Source organism: Manis pentadactyla, chromosome 1 (genome assembly GCF_030020395.1).
Source record: "Manis pentadactyla isolate mManPen7 chromosome 1, mManPen7.hap1, whole genome shotgun sequence".
Taxonomy (NCBI): domain Eukaryota; kingdom Metazoa; phylum Chordata; class Mammalia; order Pholidota; family Manidae; genus Manis; species Manis pentadactyla.
Window position 1 is genome coordinate 16,044,701 of NC_080019.1, and position 17,704 is coordinate 16,062,404.

The 17,704-nt window shown below is 37.4% G+C and overlaps 1 protein-coding gene across 2 annotated transcripts in view; it reads right to left on the reverse strand.

Moving 5' to 3' along the window:
- TLL1 (tolloid like 1) overlaps positions 1–17,704 on the reverse strand; it is a 184,090-nt gene that overhangs the window by 72,432 nt on the left and 93,954 nt on the right. For both annotated transcript variants that reach the window (XM_036889090.2, XM_036889091.2), the window contains exons 7-9: positions 17,269–17,374; positions 10,838–10,962; positions 553–668 (exon numbers count right to left, since the gene is read on the reverse strand). In XM_036889090.2, the coding sequence (XP_036744985.2) occupies positions 553–668; positions 10,838–10,962; positions 17,269–17,374 (347 nt within the window). The remainder of the gene's footprint in view (positions 1–552; positions 669–10,837; positions 10,963–17,268; positions 17,375–17,704) is intronic.

Here is a 17,704-nt window from a genome sequence, read left to right on the forward strand (position 1 = left end):
ACTACCTCCTTCTTCATGTTCTTCTCCTGGCCTCTTTATGGGGACATCTACCTCATTAGTTTTGGTTATTTCTTATTTCCTAAAGTGAGCATTGAAGTCTGTGAATTTCCTTCCAAGTACTGCTTTAACTGCATCCTACAGGTTTGGTATCCAGTTATGTTACATTTGAAAGTAATTTCTGATTTTCATTTCTTCATTTCTAATCTTCATGTCTTCTTGGATGAATTGGATACATGATCTACATTTCTTAATTTTAAAATGTATAGGATATTTCTAATTATTCTAACACTGATTATTAACTTAATTTCATTGTGTCTAAGAACATAATCTCCATTATTTCAACCCTTTTAGAGCATTTGCCATTTCTTTTGGAATTACAGCTTTCAAAAAAATTTCCAGGGTTTGCGTAATGTCCATTATTCATTTTCTGAGTTTTTACATTTTATTTGAAGAGACAAATAAGAACAAAAATTACAGCAAATTATGTTTGAAAGAAGATGAACCTTTGTACTTATATGAGACTAAAAGAGAATTCTTAGTGGTATAACCTACCTTCTCCCCTGGGGTCACAGACACTCTCCAGATGCAGTGTGTGTAGGAAGGGTAGCCGTTTGGGAATCCTGGGGAGGAAAGGTTGCCATTGGATTCCTGTAGGGTCTCTCCACATGCTGAAAGGGAAAAAGATACGTGTATTTCATTTTTTAAAAAGACAATTTACCCACATTTCCTGAAAATATAAGATGATTCTTCCATTTTTATGACAGATGTGGACATCATAAATAAAGCCTTGAGTCTTTTGGTGTTAGACAAGTGCATATATTTTATTAAAAACAAGTTTCCCTTTTCAGTGAATTTCTTCTAATGTCTCTCTCACTAGGATTTCAACATACTTAATGGCATCACTAGGGCAAACCATCAAACAAGATCACAGCATAATTATTACTTAACATTTGTAAAGCCCTTCCTCTTGGAGACCTTTCTCATTTACGCTCAGAGCTGGTCAGTCACACACCTTCAGATTCAGACCAGTGGTTATCTGGTTGAGGGGCTCTGGGGCTACGTCACCTTAATAAGCTCAGTGTAAACTGAGGCTCAGCTTAGTAGTGAATATCATATCAAAGTCGAAAACAATAAATCTAAAATAATAAGTCAAACATATCAGTAAAGGTGGCACCCCAATGTCATGCATAATGAAAACTTTTCTCAAAATAAGCTAAAAAATTTGAAAGATTAAAAGTACCATGGAAATTTCAAATGTTCCAATAAGATGTGGGCATCTATTTGCTCTCTCATTTCTGTTGATCACAAGTAGAAACTGCTAGAAAAACAATTTTATTTTCCTCTTACTAAAGGTGTCTAATTTCTTAGAAGTAATTGCCAGGTGTTGGAAACAGCAAATTATCATCTGCACAGCCCCAGGACCTGTATGATTGATATCTCCAGGGCCCTTTCACAAAGACAGGGTAATTAGCTCATGGGTTCAGCCCAGAAGAGCATCAAACCCATCCTTAATGGGTTTTCCAGCTGCTTTTGTAAGACATGGTAGGTACCTCATGGACCAAGGCTGCTTTAAGTAACCTTAACTCAAGAATAATTCCTTTGTTGCAGCCATGTGTCTTTATAAACTTCACTCAACAGTTTGAAAGAACAGCTCCTCCGCTGTGAAGGAGGCTGAGATCAAACTGAGACATTACCACGTGACCAGCCACAGCCACCAGCGGGTAGGAGCCCATTTCATCAGATCCTCAATAAATAGTCAACTTATTTATTTATGTTTATGCACATCCTGAGTTAAATGAAGAAAGAAAGATGATGATGACTTTGAAAACAAAACAGAGCGGTAAAAACAGTTTGATATAAACACTTACTTATAAACATAGATACTAAGTTTGCACAAGATAAATTTCAAGTAGGAGTAAGCAATGTTTATGCTAATAAATAGGCAGATAAAGCAACTTCAGAAAAAAAGAAAATGCTCAAGGTAAAAAATACATAATTTGGCACATTCCTTGAATCATCTAATGGCACTTGAAAAATGTAACTTTACAAGAACCCTTAGAAAAATGAAATTTATTAGGGTTTTATTAATGCAAACAATGTGGTTCAAAGTAGGATCAGTTTTGATGTTAAATAATCATTTGGGAGTTCAGTGTGTTTCAATGAAAAACAATTCACAGCAGTTTAAAAATAAATTCAGTAACAATTGAAAACTACACTAAGCCACACAGAATGCTGGTAGTGAATTTCCTAAAGTGGAATTAAAACAAGTACATTTCACTCAGAAAGGTACACAAAAAGTACTGTTCTGATAAAGAGATAAAACAAAATAAACCCTGTAAAATGGGGAAAAAAAAACAAAATACAGCATATAATTCACATATTAAGTTAATCTATTATATAATGCTTGCTCATAATGGAAGAAGTGCAAACACCTACAGTCCAGGTGTAATTGTTTCTGTATTTTCCTCAATAAATGTGGTTTTCCCAGGCTACCTGACCCCTTCCACAAAATGTGCTTCATCACTTTTTCCAGTCATATGTTGATTTATGCTCAGATATGAGAAGCAGAGTTTATTGTTAAAAGAGATTAAGGAAAATGAGCAAGGAAAAGTGGCCCTTCTAAATTTAAATGCATAGTCTGTCCATTTACTCAGCACTCAGCAGGTAGGTGGGTGAAAAAACACGTTTGGTCATGACACTGCCACTTACTAATGATGTCACACAAGTAAGTCTCAAAAGCCTGAGCTTTCTCTTCTGTAAACTGTTTGATTAACCTAAGTTCATAAAGTTACTTGGCAGAGGTCAAATGCTATGACCTCAGTCCTTTTTTTAACCCTTAGATAACTTTTTCCACAGGTAGGAAGACTGTGGTGTGAAATGTTTGAATATGCCTTTGAACTACAAAACTCACTCATGTTTAGGAGAAAAAAGGCATAAAGAAAAATACAGAGGCAAATTATTATTATCACTTTCCTAACCAAAATTATTATAAAATAATCACAATTCAGAAGTTAAATTTCTATCTCTGTAGGCAGATCACATAATCTTACCATAAAACCATAAGGATCACATACACACACACACACACACACACACACACACAATTATTAGAATTAATAAATTCAGTAAAGTTGCAGCATAGAAAATCAACACACAAAAATCAGGTGCATTTCTATATACCAACAACAATTTCAGAAGGAAATTAAGAACACAATCCCATTCATAATAGTACCAAAAGAATAAAATACCTGGGAATAAATTTAACCAGTTAGGCAAAGTATCTGTACACTGAAAACTACAAAACATTAAAGAAGCTGAAAGAAATCAAAGAAAATACAAATCAATGGAAAGAGTTCAGCATCCATGAATTGGAGGATTTTACTTGTTAAAATAGACAGGTCATCCATAGCAATCTATGGATTCAACAAAATCCCTATCAAAATCTCAAAGACATTTGTTGCAGAAAAAAATCCTAAAATTTATGTAGAACTAAAAACCCCAAGTAGACAAAACACTCGAGAAAGAAGAACAAAGCTGGAGGCCTGACTTAGAAACATATTACAAAGTTACACAAACAAAACAGTATGGTATTGGCATGAGACAGACACATAAAACAATGGAAGATAATAGAGAGCCCCAAATAAATCCGTGCCTATACTATTAAATGATCTTCAACAAGGGTGTCAATACTACTCAACTGGCAAAGGACAGTCTCTTCAACAAACGGTGTTCAGGAAACTAGACATACATACACAAAAGAATAAAACTAGACCTTTATCTTACATCATATACAAAAACAACTTAAAATAATTTAAATACTTAAATGGAAGACCCAAAACTACAAAAATCCCAGGAGAAAACAGGTGAAAAGCTTTGTAACAGTAGTCTTCATAGTAATTTATTGGATATGATACAAAAAGCACAGGCAATAAAAACAAAAGTAGACAAGTGGGACTATATCAAATTAAAACTTCTGTTCACCAAAGGAAACAGAGTGAGTGGCAACCCTCAGAATAGGACAATGCAAATCATATATCTCATCAGGGATTAATACCAGAAATATATAAGGGACTCTTACAGTGCAGTAGCAAAAATCAAATAACCCAATTTTAAAAATGAGCAGAAGACTTGAACAGACATTTCTCCAAAGAAGACATACAAATGGCCAATAGGCATATGAAAAAAGGTCCAACATCATTAATCATCAGGGAAATGCAAACAAAGCCACAATGAAATAGCACCTTGCACTGGTTAGAATGGCCGTCAGCAAAAACAACAAACAAACAAAAAAGAAAACAACAAGTGTTGGTGTGGATGTGGAGAAATTGGAACCCTTCTGCACTGTTGGTAGGAATGTAAAATTATGCAGCCACTAAGGAAAACAGTATGGAGTTTCCTAAAAAAAACTATAAATATGCTTCCCAAGTGATCTAGCAACCCTGCTTCTGGGTTTTTATTCAAAATAATTGAAAACAGAATCTTGTAAAGGTATCTGCACTCCCATGTTCACTGTAGCATGATTCCCAACAACAGAGAGAGAGAAACAAACCTGAAGATGTGGTTTATACATACAGTGGAATATTATTTAGCCTTAAAACAAAAGGAAATCTGTCATATGCTATGACATGGATGAATCCTGAGGACCTTATGCTCTGTGACATAAGGCTGTCACAGAAGGACAGAGCCTCCATGATTCCACCGACATGAGGTTTCTAAAGCAGACCTATAGAAATTGAAAAGAGAATGGCGGTCATCAGGAGCCCAGGGAGGGGTGAATGAAGAGTGAATGTTCAGTAGGTATAGCATTTCAGTAATGCAAGATGAAAGTTCTAGAGATCCTCTATATAGCATGCATATAGTAAACAAACTGTACTGTGCAGACAAATGTTTGTTAATAGGGTAGCTCTTACATGTATTTTTTAACAAAATAAAAAAGAATAATAATACAGAAATTAAGCTTCTAAATACTTTATCATAAGATCCATCTAACTTCTGAATCGGATAATTCCCATATATCTACATTCTTTTTCCTTAATTTTTTTAAAAGGAAGTTCGGTTGATATACAGTATTATATTTATTCAGTGACAACATGGATGGACCAAAAGAATATTATGCTAAGTGAAATAAATCAGACAGAGTAAGACAAATACCATGATTTCACTTGTATGTGGAATCTGAAGACAAACCAACAAACAAATGGACATATCTTTATTTTTGCAGAATGCAAAATTGTATTTAAATTGTATAAATACTACTTGGGTTTTGTTGAGCAGTTATTACAAACTCTTGTCCTTTTAATGACATGGTTAAATTTACAGCTGCCTGAATTTTTACCTAGAGATATTTCTTTATCAAACTCTTGATGGTGGATGTTACACACCATCAAGTGGATGGTGTGTAACATCCACCACACACCAGTGGCTGACAACTTTCCTTTCTCCAAATTCTATAGAGTCACCTTTATAACTCTGCTAACATTAAAGAAAACATAGGTAGATATGCACAAGTATTTGTATTAAATAAATCTCTTCCCAAAGAATCTTGGCAAATTCTAGAATAGGGGTAGAAATAAAACTAGGACTATCTGATTAACTTATGTTTATATCCATGGCTTCCTTAAACTTTAAATAAAATGTAAGTTTAAGTGGTTTATGATAAGGGACTTCTAAACCATCTGGGAGATAATGATGAGATAATTATAGAAATGTACCTAAAAGAATTTGAACAGTAACCGCGTGGGTGGGTCTGAGGCACCCTTTCGGAGGAAGCAGTCACCAGCTCAGGTAAGCCCTCTTCATCGCGTGTACAGCCAGGCAGACACCCCTCTCGGAACGGCTCTCCCTCCGTTACTGATGGAGCTGCTTCCTCACCACTGCTCTGTCCGTATGACCCCAGGTAGACAGGCAGTGCTTCCCTCTCTGTGGCCCTTAGCGCCCGGCGCAACTTCCACATGCTCAAGGGCATCCAACCGTTCACACAGCCAGCGTCCCCTGGGCACCGCATTCACATCAGATGCAGAGGACGTAAGGAAAAAACCCCCACCGAACCCAAGGATCTATTACTCCAGTGTGGAAATGACAAGTGAACTGACAACTACAGGAGAAAGACACAAAGACCAGGATGAAATAAGGCGCTCACCACGGGGGTCTTGGGAGGCTGGGGCTGAGAGGAACTGGGCCCTCGCGTGAGCTAGGATTAAACCAGGAGGCTGGGAGTGTGCCTGCTGGTCTCCACAAGTTAGGCGGCCGGGGAAAACCTAGACAGAGGCCAAAGGGAGAGATGGGAAAATCCTGGAGGAGTCATGGAAAAGGCAATTTGTCTTTATCCTGCAAATAAACAGATTAAGATTTGCATCTTAAAAAGCTGCCTGAACACTACACTGATCCTGACAAACATTTGGTAAGGTATAAAATTGTTGCATCACTATGTTGTACACCTGAAGCGAATATAATATCGTACATCCACTATACTTCAATTAAAAAACAAAATCACTTGAATTGTGGTGTGGCCAGAGAACTAAAGGGATATAGTAAGAATGGAGGCAAGAGGCTAATTAGGAGGTATTCTGGCATCCGGACAAAAGAGCAGGACCCCTGGATCAGGACACACGACGGAGGCTGCCAGACTGTCCTGCTGTGGGAAGTGGGACAGGTCTGGCCCGGGCGTCTTGTGTGCAGCCCCATCTATGTGTGGATGTTTATGGGGAGGGAGTAAGTGGGCCCAAGAGAAAAGTGGAAAAAAACAGCTAAATTAGTTTTTCTGCATGTTGGCATATATTTTAGTCAAGAATTGTATATATGAAGCATATAGAGAAAGGTTATTCTATCTGTAATCTCAGAGAATTGTATTAGGAATCAAGAGATTAATACTTAAGTAACTAAAAAGAATCCTACATCAATTTTAAAGATAAATGTAATGAAACAAGTGTTTAAAGAAACGTATCACTGTAGTGTTCGGACTCCATGCACACTGAAATGCTTCCCACCCTGCAATACCCACAGATGTGCAGCCACAGACAGGATGTATGCATATGTCCTGCATGTGCACCATGACTAAGAGCACTTTTATATTTGTGAACATAGATTGCATGTCTCATTTTTTCCCATATTTTCATCTTTTCCTAATTTTATTATGTTACATAACATTTTTAATGAAGAAAGATTTACTGGGAGAATATTAGGGTTGATTGTCACTGTAAGTACCAAGTACTTTTAAGCAAAAAGGTCATGAGACTACAGAAAAACTAAATCAAGAGAAAATGTCAGCAACAACCAGGGACCCCACCAGGAGACATATTCAGTTGAGCAGTGCAGCAATAAAGGGGAAGCAATCGAAATCTTGGGATTAGATCAAAGAGAGGAGAAAGCATTTAAAAGTGAGAATCTCAAGAAAAAGAAGGTCACCAAAAAAAGGACAAGGGAGTAATAATTTATGAAGAGAGGCAGATACACTGCAGCTCATACACTGAGAGCCTCTCATATACCCAGGGGTCTCGTACACCCGGGAGGGTGGGTGGCCTGTACACCCAGAGGATCTGTACACCCAGGGGGTCTGTACATACAGAGGGTCTCATACACCCAGGGGGGTCTGTGCACCCAGGGAGTCTATACATCCAGAGGGTCTCATACACCCAGAGTCTTGTGTGCCCAGGGGGCCTCGCAAATCCAGAGGGTCTTGTACACTTAGGGGGTATCATACACCCAGGGGTTCTGTACACCCAGAGGGTGTCATATACCTAGGGGGTCTCGTACACACAGAGGGTCTTGTACCCCCAGAGGGCTCTCATACACCAAGGGGGTATTGTACACCCAGGGGGTCTTGTACACCCAGGGGTTCTAGTACACCCAGAAGGTCTCATACACCCAGGGGTTCTGTACACCCAGAGGGTGTCATATACCTTTGGGGTCTCTTACACCCAGAGGGTCTTGTACACCCAGGGGGTCTTGTACACCCAGGGCATCTAGTACACCCAGAGGAACTACTCACAAGCACGCTGCTAATTATGGGACAACCGCCCCCCACCCACTGCACATGCTCCATCCTGTGCTCAGTGTGTGGGGTGCTGGCTGACAGTGACAGGCAGGGAGAGCAGCCTTAGCAAGTGTCCTGTCCCCGGAAGGGCTTGGAAGCAGCTGGAAGGACCAGGACTGGCCTTTGGGTAGAGAACCAGGAACCCATGCCATTCCCAGGGTGAAGAGCCCTCCCTTCCTTTATCACTCTGTCTGTGTGGTCTGGCCACTGTGACAGGGCCTCCTGTGAGCACAGGACCAGAGCTACATGGAGTCACCTGCCTTCTTTACATGACGATGTACCAGCAGCTTTTCCTGCTTCTAAAAGAGCAAGAATGGCAACAGGAACAATTCCAAACTAAAAGTTACCCTCATTCCATCACTTGGAAATACCTTTATTCCTGTATGCGTCTTTTTCGTACTGAGTATGTACCGACTGTATATTGTGTAGTTGAAGTTTCACATAAAAAACGTAATATATATTTTTGGCATATTGAAATATATAAATTTATAATATATTATAAGTTATATATCAGCTAGAAAGTTCCACAAAAATCACAGCTTATACTGTCTTAAAGTATTAAAAATATACATGTTTAATGATCTTCATCTTCTGATAGATAAAAGCATCTTTCCTTCAGTAATAAAGGAGAAACAACAGTATTTGCAATCTGCCTATTTTCTTGCCCTTCGCACTCAAGGACCCACTGATCAGAGACCATAAAAGCCACAGCCTTGCATATCTAAGTGTGAGCCACGTCAGTACTCCTTTCAGGATTAAACTCTTAAGGAATAGCTTTAGAAAAGGCAGATCTAATAGAGTTCTAAGCATGAACTGATCAGAATACAAACTTGGAGTAAAAAGTAGACAAATACATGATTGGCTCTACTCACCAGGAATTTCCAACAAAAGAAAACCGTGAGACAAACTTAAAGGGGGTAGGCCATTTGACTACCCACCCCCCATCTGTATCAAAGCCAAGACACAACCAGATCTCATTTTATAAACTCTTACTCTTTTCCTAGGCTCTCAGACAGGCTAGCTCATTTGGACTTCTGTGTCCAGTTAGGAATCTGTAACACCACGGCACTGATGGGCTTGGAGCTACTGGCGCACCTCTTGCATCAGTGTAGCTTAACTTTATTTGAGCTGTGGTTAGTATATTTCTGCCAATATCCATAGTGCCCCATCACAATGAAATGAACATTGAGTATGTAACCAGATGCGGAGCTTAAAGCTGACGGCTTCAGAGAGATCAAGACAGACAGACAGACATGCACTCAAGCACACACACACACAGTGGCTGAGAAGGAGAGAGAAACAGGGAGAAAGACAGAAAAACACAGAAATATGGGAGTTGTTTGGGCTTTAAGAAGTTCAAGGTAGCAAAACCTTGTTCTAGAAGACTGTGGGACTAAAGCTAACATAGCTTGGTGTTTCAAAATGCACACTGTTACAATCTTTTAGCTCTGCCTTACTTCATGTGATTGATTCATAAACTGAAAGCGCTACTTGCTACTCTGCTTTGGAAAGAAACCTGAGGCATTTCCAACTGATGATGGCATCGTCCGGAATGTGGCTTCGCTTTGCGAAAAAGCAACGTCCACATTAACTCTTACTCCATTTCAAGTAAGAAAATAGCCCATTTATGTATTTACAAAATTAAAATCTCAAGTGAAAAATATAGTTATTGCTTTCCTGTTAATAGCTTAAATATCTAGAATGACAGACTGAAAATTAAATTAGTGTCATAAATCTGATTACTTTTTGATGCCTATTGACTGACTCCCTACAATTCACTGTTAAAGGCATATCGAGTGGGCTTTTTAAGCACAGTGGGTATACATACATATTTAGACAATCAAAATGGCTTAACATGTGAATGTCTGCTTAATTAGTTGCAATTAATCACACAATCTTTCCCAAAATTTCTACTTTGAAAGTTTAAAAGCATACTACATCCAATACTGATGGAAATTAGCCAAGGATCACCCATGTCTTTTGTCATAGTGCTGTCATTTGTTCATGAATTCATCTTCCCTGTGAAAATTTGGGTTTAAAAAAATAAATACCACACACACATATGTATTTCATATACATACATGAACAAAAAGTTTGGGAAAAGTTGTGTTAAATAAGTGATGTTAAACATGTTTCTTTGTTACAGGGCATTTCAAAGGACTCTGAGTACACAGTAGGTTCTAATTTGGAAGCAGACTCTTTTATCCTCCTGGGCCAGTAAAGTCATAAGGAACAGGAAAGCCTCTGGAACATTCTTATTGAGACCTTCCATTAATCTCTTTTTCACAACTTTTATCCAGCAGGGAAACATACAGCAGCTCACTGGGAACATGTTTAGATCTTTTCTTTTTTTTTGCAACAAGGTTTTACACTCCAAATAATAAAAATTTAATTTATATACTACTAATGGTTCTACTTGCAGGAAAAGATCATTCGGGACTGAATTCTGAAGTCGAAATAAGGGAGGGTATTCTTTTGACATTGGCAAGGAAACTTAGCACATGACTGAAATCATGCAACTATGTAGTAACAGCTACCAAACCACCGTGAGTTTTGCTTTTACTCATTAAATTAAAAGAAATAAAGCATACTATCCCTGTGCAGGAACTTGGATTTCCAGCAATTTGCTTTCAATGACACCAGTGGCTATCCCAGAGTTCTCTCCTGTTTCACTTTATGATACTGACTTTGAACCAAATATGTCACTAGCCAGCATAGAAAGAAACAAATAAACAGTGAAGCAAATTGTGGCTTATTCATCTGGAAGAGTGCAATCAGGCATTCCGTGTCTGCATGGTGTAATACCTGGACATCTATACAGCTTTCTTGCCTGTGCAATATCTCCTTTGCTTAAGTGGGTCCGCTGCCCAATTGCTGGACGTATGCCATTGTCATCACGGGAGGGGAGTATAGTATCCAGAAACATCCCCCTGAAAAAAATCAGAAGTGAGCCATGCCCAGTCAGCAAATTAAGACACATACAGTCCTTAAAGTACAAGGTTACTTTTTTCAAACTCAAATCAATCAGAGGGGAAATACATCAGCATTGAGCCTTAAATGGTATGCCAGACTTCCAAAACACTTGGGGAAAGTAGAAAAAAAAACTGGGTGCTAAACATGTATACCTAGGATAAGGCCAAAAATGACATTTGCTTTTTCCTTACAAATGCATATCATATGATTTTCAAAATCTGGAATTCAACATAGTCCCCCACCAAGGACATCAGTGGCTTTTATTCTGGTCTCTCAAGTATATCTAGGTACCCCTTAGACCACCAGGTTGTAGAACAACACTTCCTCATAAATATTTATATTTTAAGGACAACCTATAATAAATATTTTTGAGATCATGAAAACTAAAAGTCAAACTAAATATATATAAATTATTTTTTGAGTTCAACTATACTAATTTAACCTAAGTTTTCTCAGAAATCAGAACATTGCAGCATATGATAAAAGAAAAAGAAAAAAGAAATATCAAATTTTAGATAGGATAGTTTAAAGTGAAATAGTTTTGTTATACACACAGAGAGAATAATAAAATTTTCGTGGTAAAATTAATGAGCAAAAGACTAAGCAAATGCCCTAACAATACTAAGCTACAGGTGCTGAATTGTTCAGAACCTGAATTTAGAAACTCACCATTTTTCTTAATATTCATGACTAAAAATACTGAACATAGTGCATTAAAGATACAGTTTTGATTTTGTGATGAATATCAACACGTTTGGCTCTGAAGGAAGTACTCAGCCTAAAAGTTAAATAGGAGACTCTTCCAAGTTGTGAGAAGGCTAGAGTGTTCATAAGAGGATTTTTCAAAAAAAAGGAAAGCTTTTCATAAAAATATTTTTAAATTAAGAAACACAATTGTAAAAAAATTCTCTTCAGTTGGGATGATCGGTGGGACATTCCTTTCCAAAATTTATAAATGAAAAAATCGCACTTAAACTGCAGGTTAAAAGAATGTTTTCAGCTCTACTCTTTCCTTTCTTTAGGAAATATTTACTAAGCACTGTTATAGGTCTAGATTTATAGCAGTAAATAAGAGAAAACACTGCCTCCCCTTAGGATTCTCACATTCTAATGCAGGAGAAAGACATTAAACAAAACATTGGTAATTGAGGTAATGGCAAGCACTTTGCAGAAAAAGAGAAAAGACGGGTACTGACTGTACAGTGATGGGGTAGCTTTCAAATAGTGATCACAGAAAAACTCGCTTGGAAATTGCCCTTTTAGCCAAACCTGCAGGAAGTGACCGTCAGGGCATGTGGGAAACTGGGGGAGAGAATTCCAGAGAGAAAGAACAAGAAATACAGCAGCCCAAAGACGGGAGGCCCCTTGAGATGCTTGGGTGTCTGAGAACGGAACTTTCAACCCAAGGAAAGCTGTTATACCTGGAGGATGGTAAACAGAGGAGAGACATGATCTGTGAGTCATTTGTGACTAACTCCCTGGCTTCCAGATAATGGTGATGAACTTTTAATAAACCCTGGATAACCCAAATAGAGAAGGGAGCTCTAAAACCAAACCTAAGAATCTGCAGGACTCCACGTGTGTCCTACCTGAGCTGCAGGGAGGGATGGGGGGCTAAGGTTTCATGGGAACTGACCAGGAAAAGGGAGAGCTCATGCCTACTACAGGGTGCAGCCCCCGTGAGGCCAGCGCCCCTGCACAGGGAGCCGAGTCATGGGCAGTGGGGGAAAACCCTTCTTCAACTAGCCCTGAATTAACAGACACATTAGTAAGTAAGTCCAAGTTAGTGAAGTGTGACAGTCTCTGCAGGACTTCGGCACTAATGAAATATTCACTATTTTCTGTTTCTAAAAACAGATTTGTAGTCTTTGAAAAATTTCCTTTTTTTTTCAGTTTCCAAGAGATTCAATTTAAACAGGTCAAGTGGACATATTCAAAGCAGACAGTAGAATGGTGAATTCTGATTCCTTCTGTCTACTGAGGGGAACTCCCTTCCATTCAGAAGGAGGTCAGTCACACATCCTTCTGTTCCTTCTTCGTGGTCAGGAAGTTACCTATTCTCTCCCTCCACATCCAGGTCATTGAGCACTGCAGGCCCATCCTAAACACCTTCCATCAGTTGGCCAGAAACAGATCATGGATGGCTTCACTTACTAATCTTCATTTATTTTACCTACATTAGAAGAATGAATTAACTATACTTTTAAAAATATGTCATAAAATGTTACAATTCTTTTATTAACGAAAAATGGTAAGACCCAGTTGGCAAGCACAAACATTACAAATTACTCATGTGTATAAAAACTCCATATGCCCAGCCCTTTTTCTCCCACAAGTACCTAAATCTGCTGATGGGCTGCAGTCATAAAAACAACTAAAACTTTTATAGACCCTGTGGGTTCAGAACAGAAGAAACTATAAAACTTATAATATCTATGAAACTATAATACAATAACAGAATGAAAGACAAAAACCACAAGTTCATCTAATTGATGCAGAAAAAGCATTTGACAAAAATCAGCACCTTCCATGATAAAGACACCGCATCAACTAGGAATAGAAGGAAACTACCTTAAACATACTAAACACCATATAGAAAAGCCTATAGCCAATGTTATACTCAATGGCAAAAAACTGAAAGGTTTTCCACTAAGATCAGGAGCAAGGCAAGGATGTCCACTCTCACCACTTCTACTCAGCATGGTATTAGAAGTCCTAGGCAGAGCAATCAGACAAGAAAAAGAAGTAAGAGATATCCAAATTGGAAAAATCATCTTTGTTTTCAAATCACATGATCTTAAATGCAGAAAATCCTAGAGTCCACCAAAAAAAACACAAAAAACAAAAACAACTGTTAGAACTAATAAATGAATACAACAAAGCTGCAGGATTCAAAATCAACACATAAAAATCAGTTGCATTTCTATATAATAATAATGAACAATTCAAAAAGGAAACTAAGAAAGTAATTCCATTTAAAATAGCATCAAAAAGAACATGGTACTTTGGCAAAACCTCCCATGTTTATGGACTGGACAACTTAATTTGTTAAGATGTCCCCATTACTCAAAATGATCTGCAGATTCAATACAACCCTTACCAAAATCCAATAAAAATTATTGCAAAGATAGAAAAAACAGTCTTAAAATTCATATGGAATCTGATAGGACCTCAAATAACCAAAAAAAAAAAAAAAAAAGAAATGAAGAACAAAATTAGAGGACTCACACTTCCTGATTCAAAACATAACACAAAACTAAAGTAATCAAATCAGTGTGATATTGGCATAAAGACAGACCAATGGTCCCATGGGATAGAATAAGGACCCCAGAAATAAACCCTAGTGTATATAGAAAATGATCTTTGACAAGACTGTCAAGACCATTCAATAGGGAAAAGACAACCTTTTCAACAAATACCATTGGGATATTCATATGCAAAAGAATGGTATTGTACCATTATCTAAGCCATATACAAAAACCAACTCAGAATATTTTAAGACCTAAACATAAGACGTAAAACTTTAAAACGCAGAGGCAAACCTTTACAATGTTGGACTTGGATGTGACACCAAAGCACAGGCAGCAAAGGCAAAAGGCAAATGGAACTTAATCAAAACTAAAATGCTTCAGTACAGCAAAGGAAACAATCTACAGAGTGAAAAGGACAAAAAATATTTGCAAATCTGATATCTGATAAAGAGCCAGAATATATATGGAAATCCTACCACTCAACAACAAAAAAATCAAATCATCTGATTTAAAAATGGGCAAAAGACTTGAATAGACATTTCTCCAAAGATAATATACAAATGGCCAGAAAGCACATGAAAATATGCTCAATGTCATTAATCATCAGAGAGATGCAAATCAAAACCAAAATGAGACATGTCACACCCATTAGGATGGTGATTATTACAAAAAGATCCATAAGTAACACATGTTGGTGAGGCTATAGTGTGACTGGAACCATGGGCATGATTGGTGGGACTATAAACTGGTGCAGTTACTATAGAGCACATTATACAGAGTCTCCAAAAACTTTAAAATTGCACTGTCCTATGATCCAGCACTCCCACCTCTGGGTATATAGCCATAAAAACTGAAGGTGAGGTACGGAGGACGTATTCCCAGACCCATGTTCACAGCAGTACTATTCACAAAAGCCAAGAAGTGGAAGCAACTCAAATGTCCATCAATGGGTGGGATAAACAATGTGATAAACATTCGAGGGAATAATATTCAGCCTTAATAAGCAAGGAAATCCTGTTCTCTGCTGCAACATCAATGGATCCTGAGAATGTTGTGACCAGTGAAATAAGCCAGTCACAAGAGGACAAATGCTCATGATTCCACCTGAAGAGGAATCGAAAGCAACCAATTTTATGGAAACAAAGAGGAATGGTGGTTCCCAGAGGCAGAGAGAAGGGGAAGATGGAAAGCTGTTGTTTTTAAGTTCTCCAGGATGAAAAAGTTCTGGAGATGTTTGACAACAATATGAATGTACTTAACACCACTGAGCTGTACACTTAAAAATGGCTAACAGGGTGAATTTTATGTTGTGTGTTTTTTACTACACACAAAAAATCAGATACTTTAGAGGTGGTATCTGAAAACTGTGTCAAATATTTCATCTTTTGAAGTTTATTTTTTTAAATACATGCACGTTAGTAAGCATCCTCTTTAAAGATCAAAACAATAAAATAATGTGAATTAGATTACTTCTTCTAAAAGGTAGATATGGTAGCTTTCACTATAGGAATATAAGCTTATTAGGAGAGCTGAATAGAAAAATTTTGAATCATTAAGATAAAGTATTAGGTCAAGAATGGTTGGCATGCAACACCAAGGAGTGTGTGTGTGGTGGGGGGAGGCATGTGGACTAGAGAGAAAGGGTAGAATCATTTATGGAAAAGAAGCAATTTAAAAATGCAGAAGACATACAGAATAAGGGGAAATACATATCTAAGCTTTGGCATAGATTCATAATCAATCAAAGATAGAAAGAATAAATTATTTCTCCACTTTCCAGTACCTCCTGTGTTTCAAGGAATCAAAACTCAATTTAGTTCTAAGTACTATAACTCAACAGCATACGTGAGGTGCCTTGGCTGACCTGGGACCCGAATCACCATTTGTCACATGTTTCTAAGGAAAACTCAACTCTCAGCATGGACCTGTAAAGTTTTATAACTCTTTAACTTCAGGCCAATATTATGGTTGTGTTTCTATCAGTACAAATTCAACTCCAGAAACAATAAGTATTTGGACAGTTATATTTAAACAATATATGTAAAACATATGTACATATTTCAGAAGAAAATAATTTTTTAAAAAAACATTTGGTATTAAAGTCTGGTCTTTTCAAAATAGCATGATTAAAAAATATATCCAAGCATTAAGACTTCATTTACACATCCTTCCTTACTTTGCACTGATAACTTTTTTTAAATGGGAAATAATTTGAATTTATTGTTTTCTTCCTGACCTTGCCTTAGAAACAAATATTGATGAATTGTGAAATAGATATAAGTGGGCAAAAAGAATCAGTTGGAGTGGACATATGAGGGTAAAATGGACATAAAATAGGAAAAGCAGATGACTTCAATGGCTTAACAGTTCCAAATTCCTTACCTGGGGCCTAGTTCCTTGATGATATCTCTTTGGACTGAAGTAATCAAAACCTAAATTTATTATATTCTTTAAAAAGCATTCAATCATTAATGAAATAATTTTAAGGTTAATTAATGGTGAAATTTTAAATTATATGAAATTAAATATCTTCCTAACATGTCTTTTGAGAATTAAATTAGCTATTTTTGAGTATAATTAGTGTTTGAGAAATAGAAAACACAGGGTTGAAACACAAGTCACACATAGAATATAACACTCCAACTTAACAACTGAGGCCCTATTTGACTAGCGAATGCCCAATTTTCATTAAATATTATTTTGTCAATTTAACAAGCTAATTGGTTGATAATCATTTTAACAGAACTTTTTTTCATGATTTAGGAATATAATATAGTTCAAATAATTCATACCATTTAATTCTTGGAACTTACATATCTGATAGGAAATGTGAAAATTTTCTCTTAAAGTCTCAAATGCCTGGTGCTGGCACTAAATGCCAGTCAAGTATATCTGTACTTAAGGGCAGCACGATTTGACAGTGGCCATAGTTCTAATCATACACATAGCTTTGTGGAGAGCCTCACAGAGTAAAGGAATTAAAAGTCAAGAGGTATAACCTGAGACTCCAACCTTGAGAAGGTGTTCCTGGCGTAGTGCATGATGCTGTCAAAGTCATAGCCCTCTCCAAGGGAGTTCACTTCCCCGGGTTCCATCTTCAGAAAGTTGTACTCTTGACCTAAGAGTGACACAGACACTTGAGAAGCTTTTAATGCACCGGGAAGAGAAGAGAAGAGCCGCTCCAAGAGCAGCACCTGCTCTTCACTGACCTTCACACTGACTGCACTTCCATCCCAGCACCATTTGCATCCCAACAACACCCAGGTATGTGCAAAGCTATGTCCAGTGCCACTGTGTTTGCTTAATTCACATTTAAGAGTACTTCTGCGTTTCATCAGTAAGTTAATTTTGGCAAAAATGTGGATTCATCGTATTTGTTTCTCTAAAATCTTAATGCTTTTTTCAGTACTGCAGGAAACATACACAGTTACAATTTCACCTAGTGAGT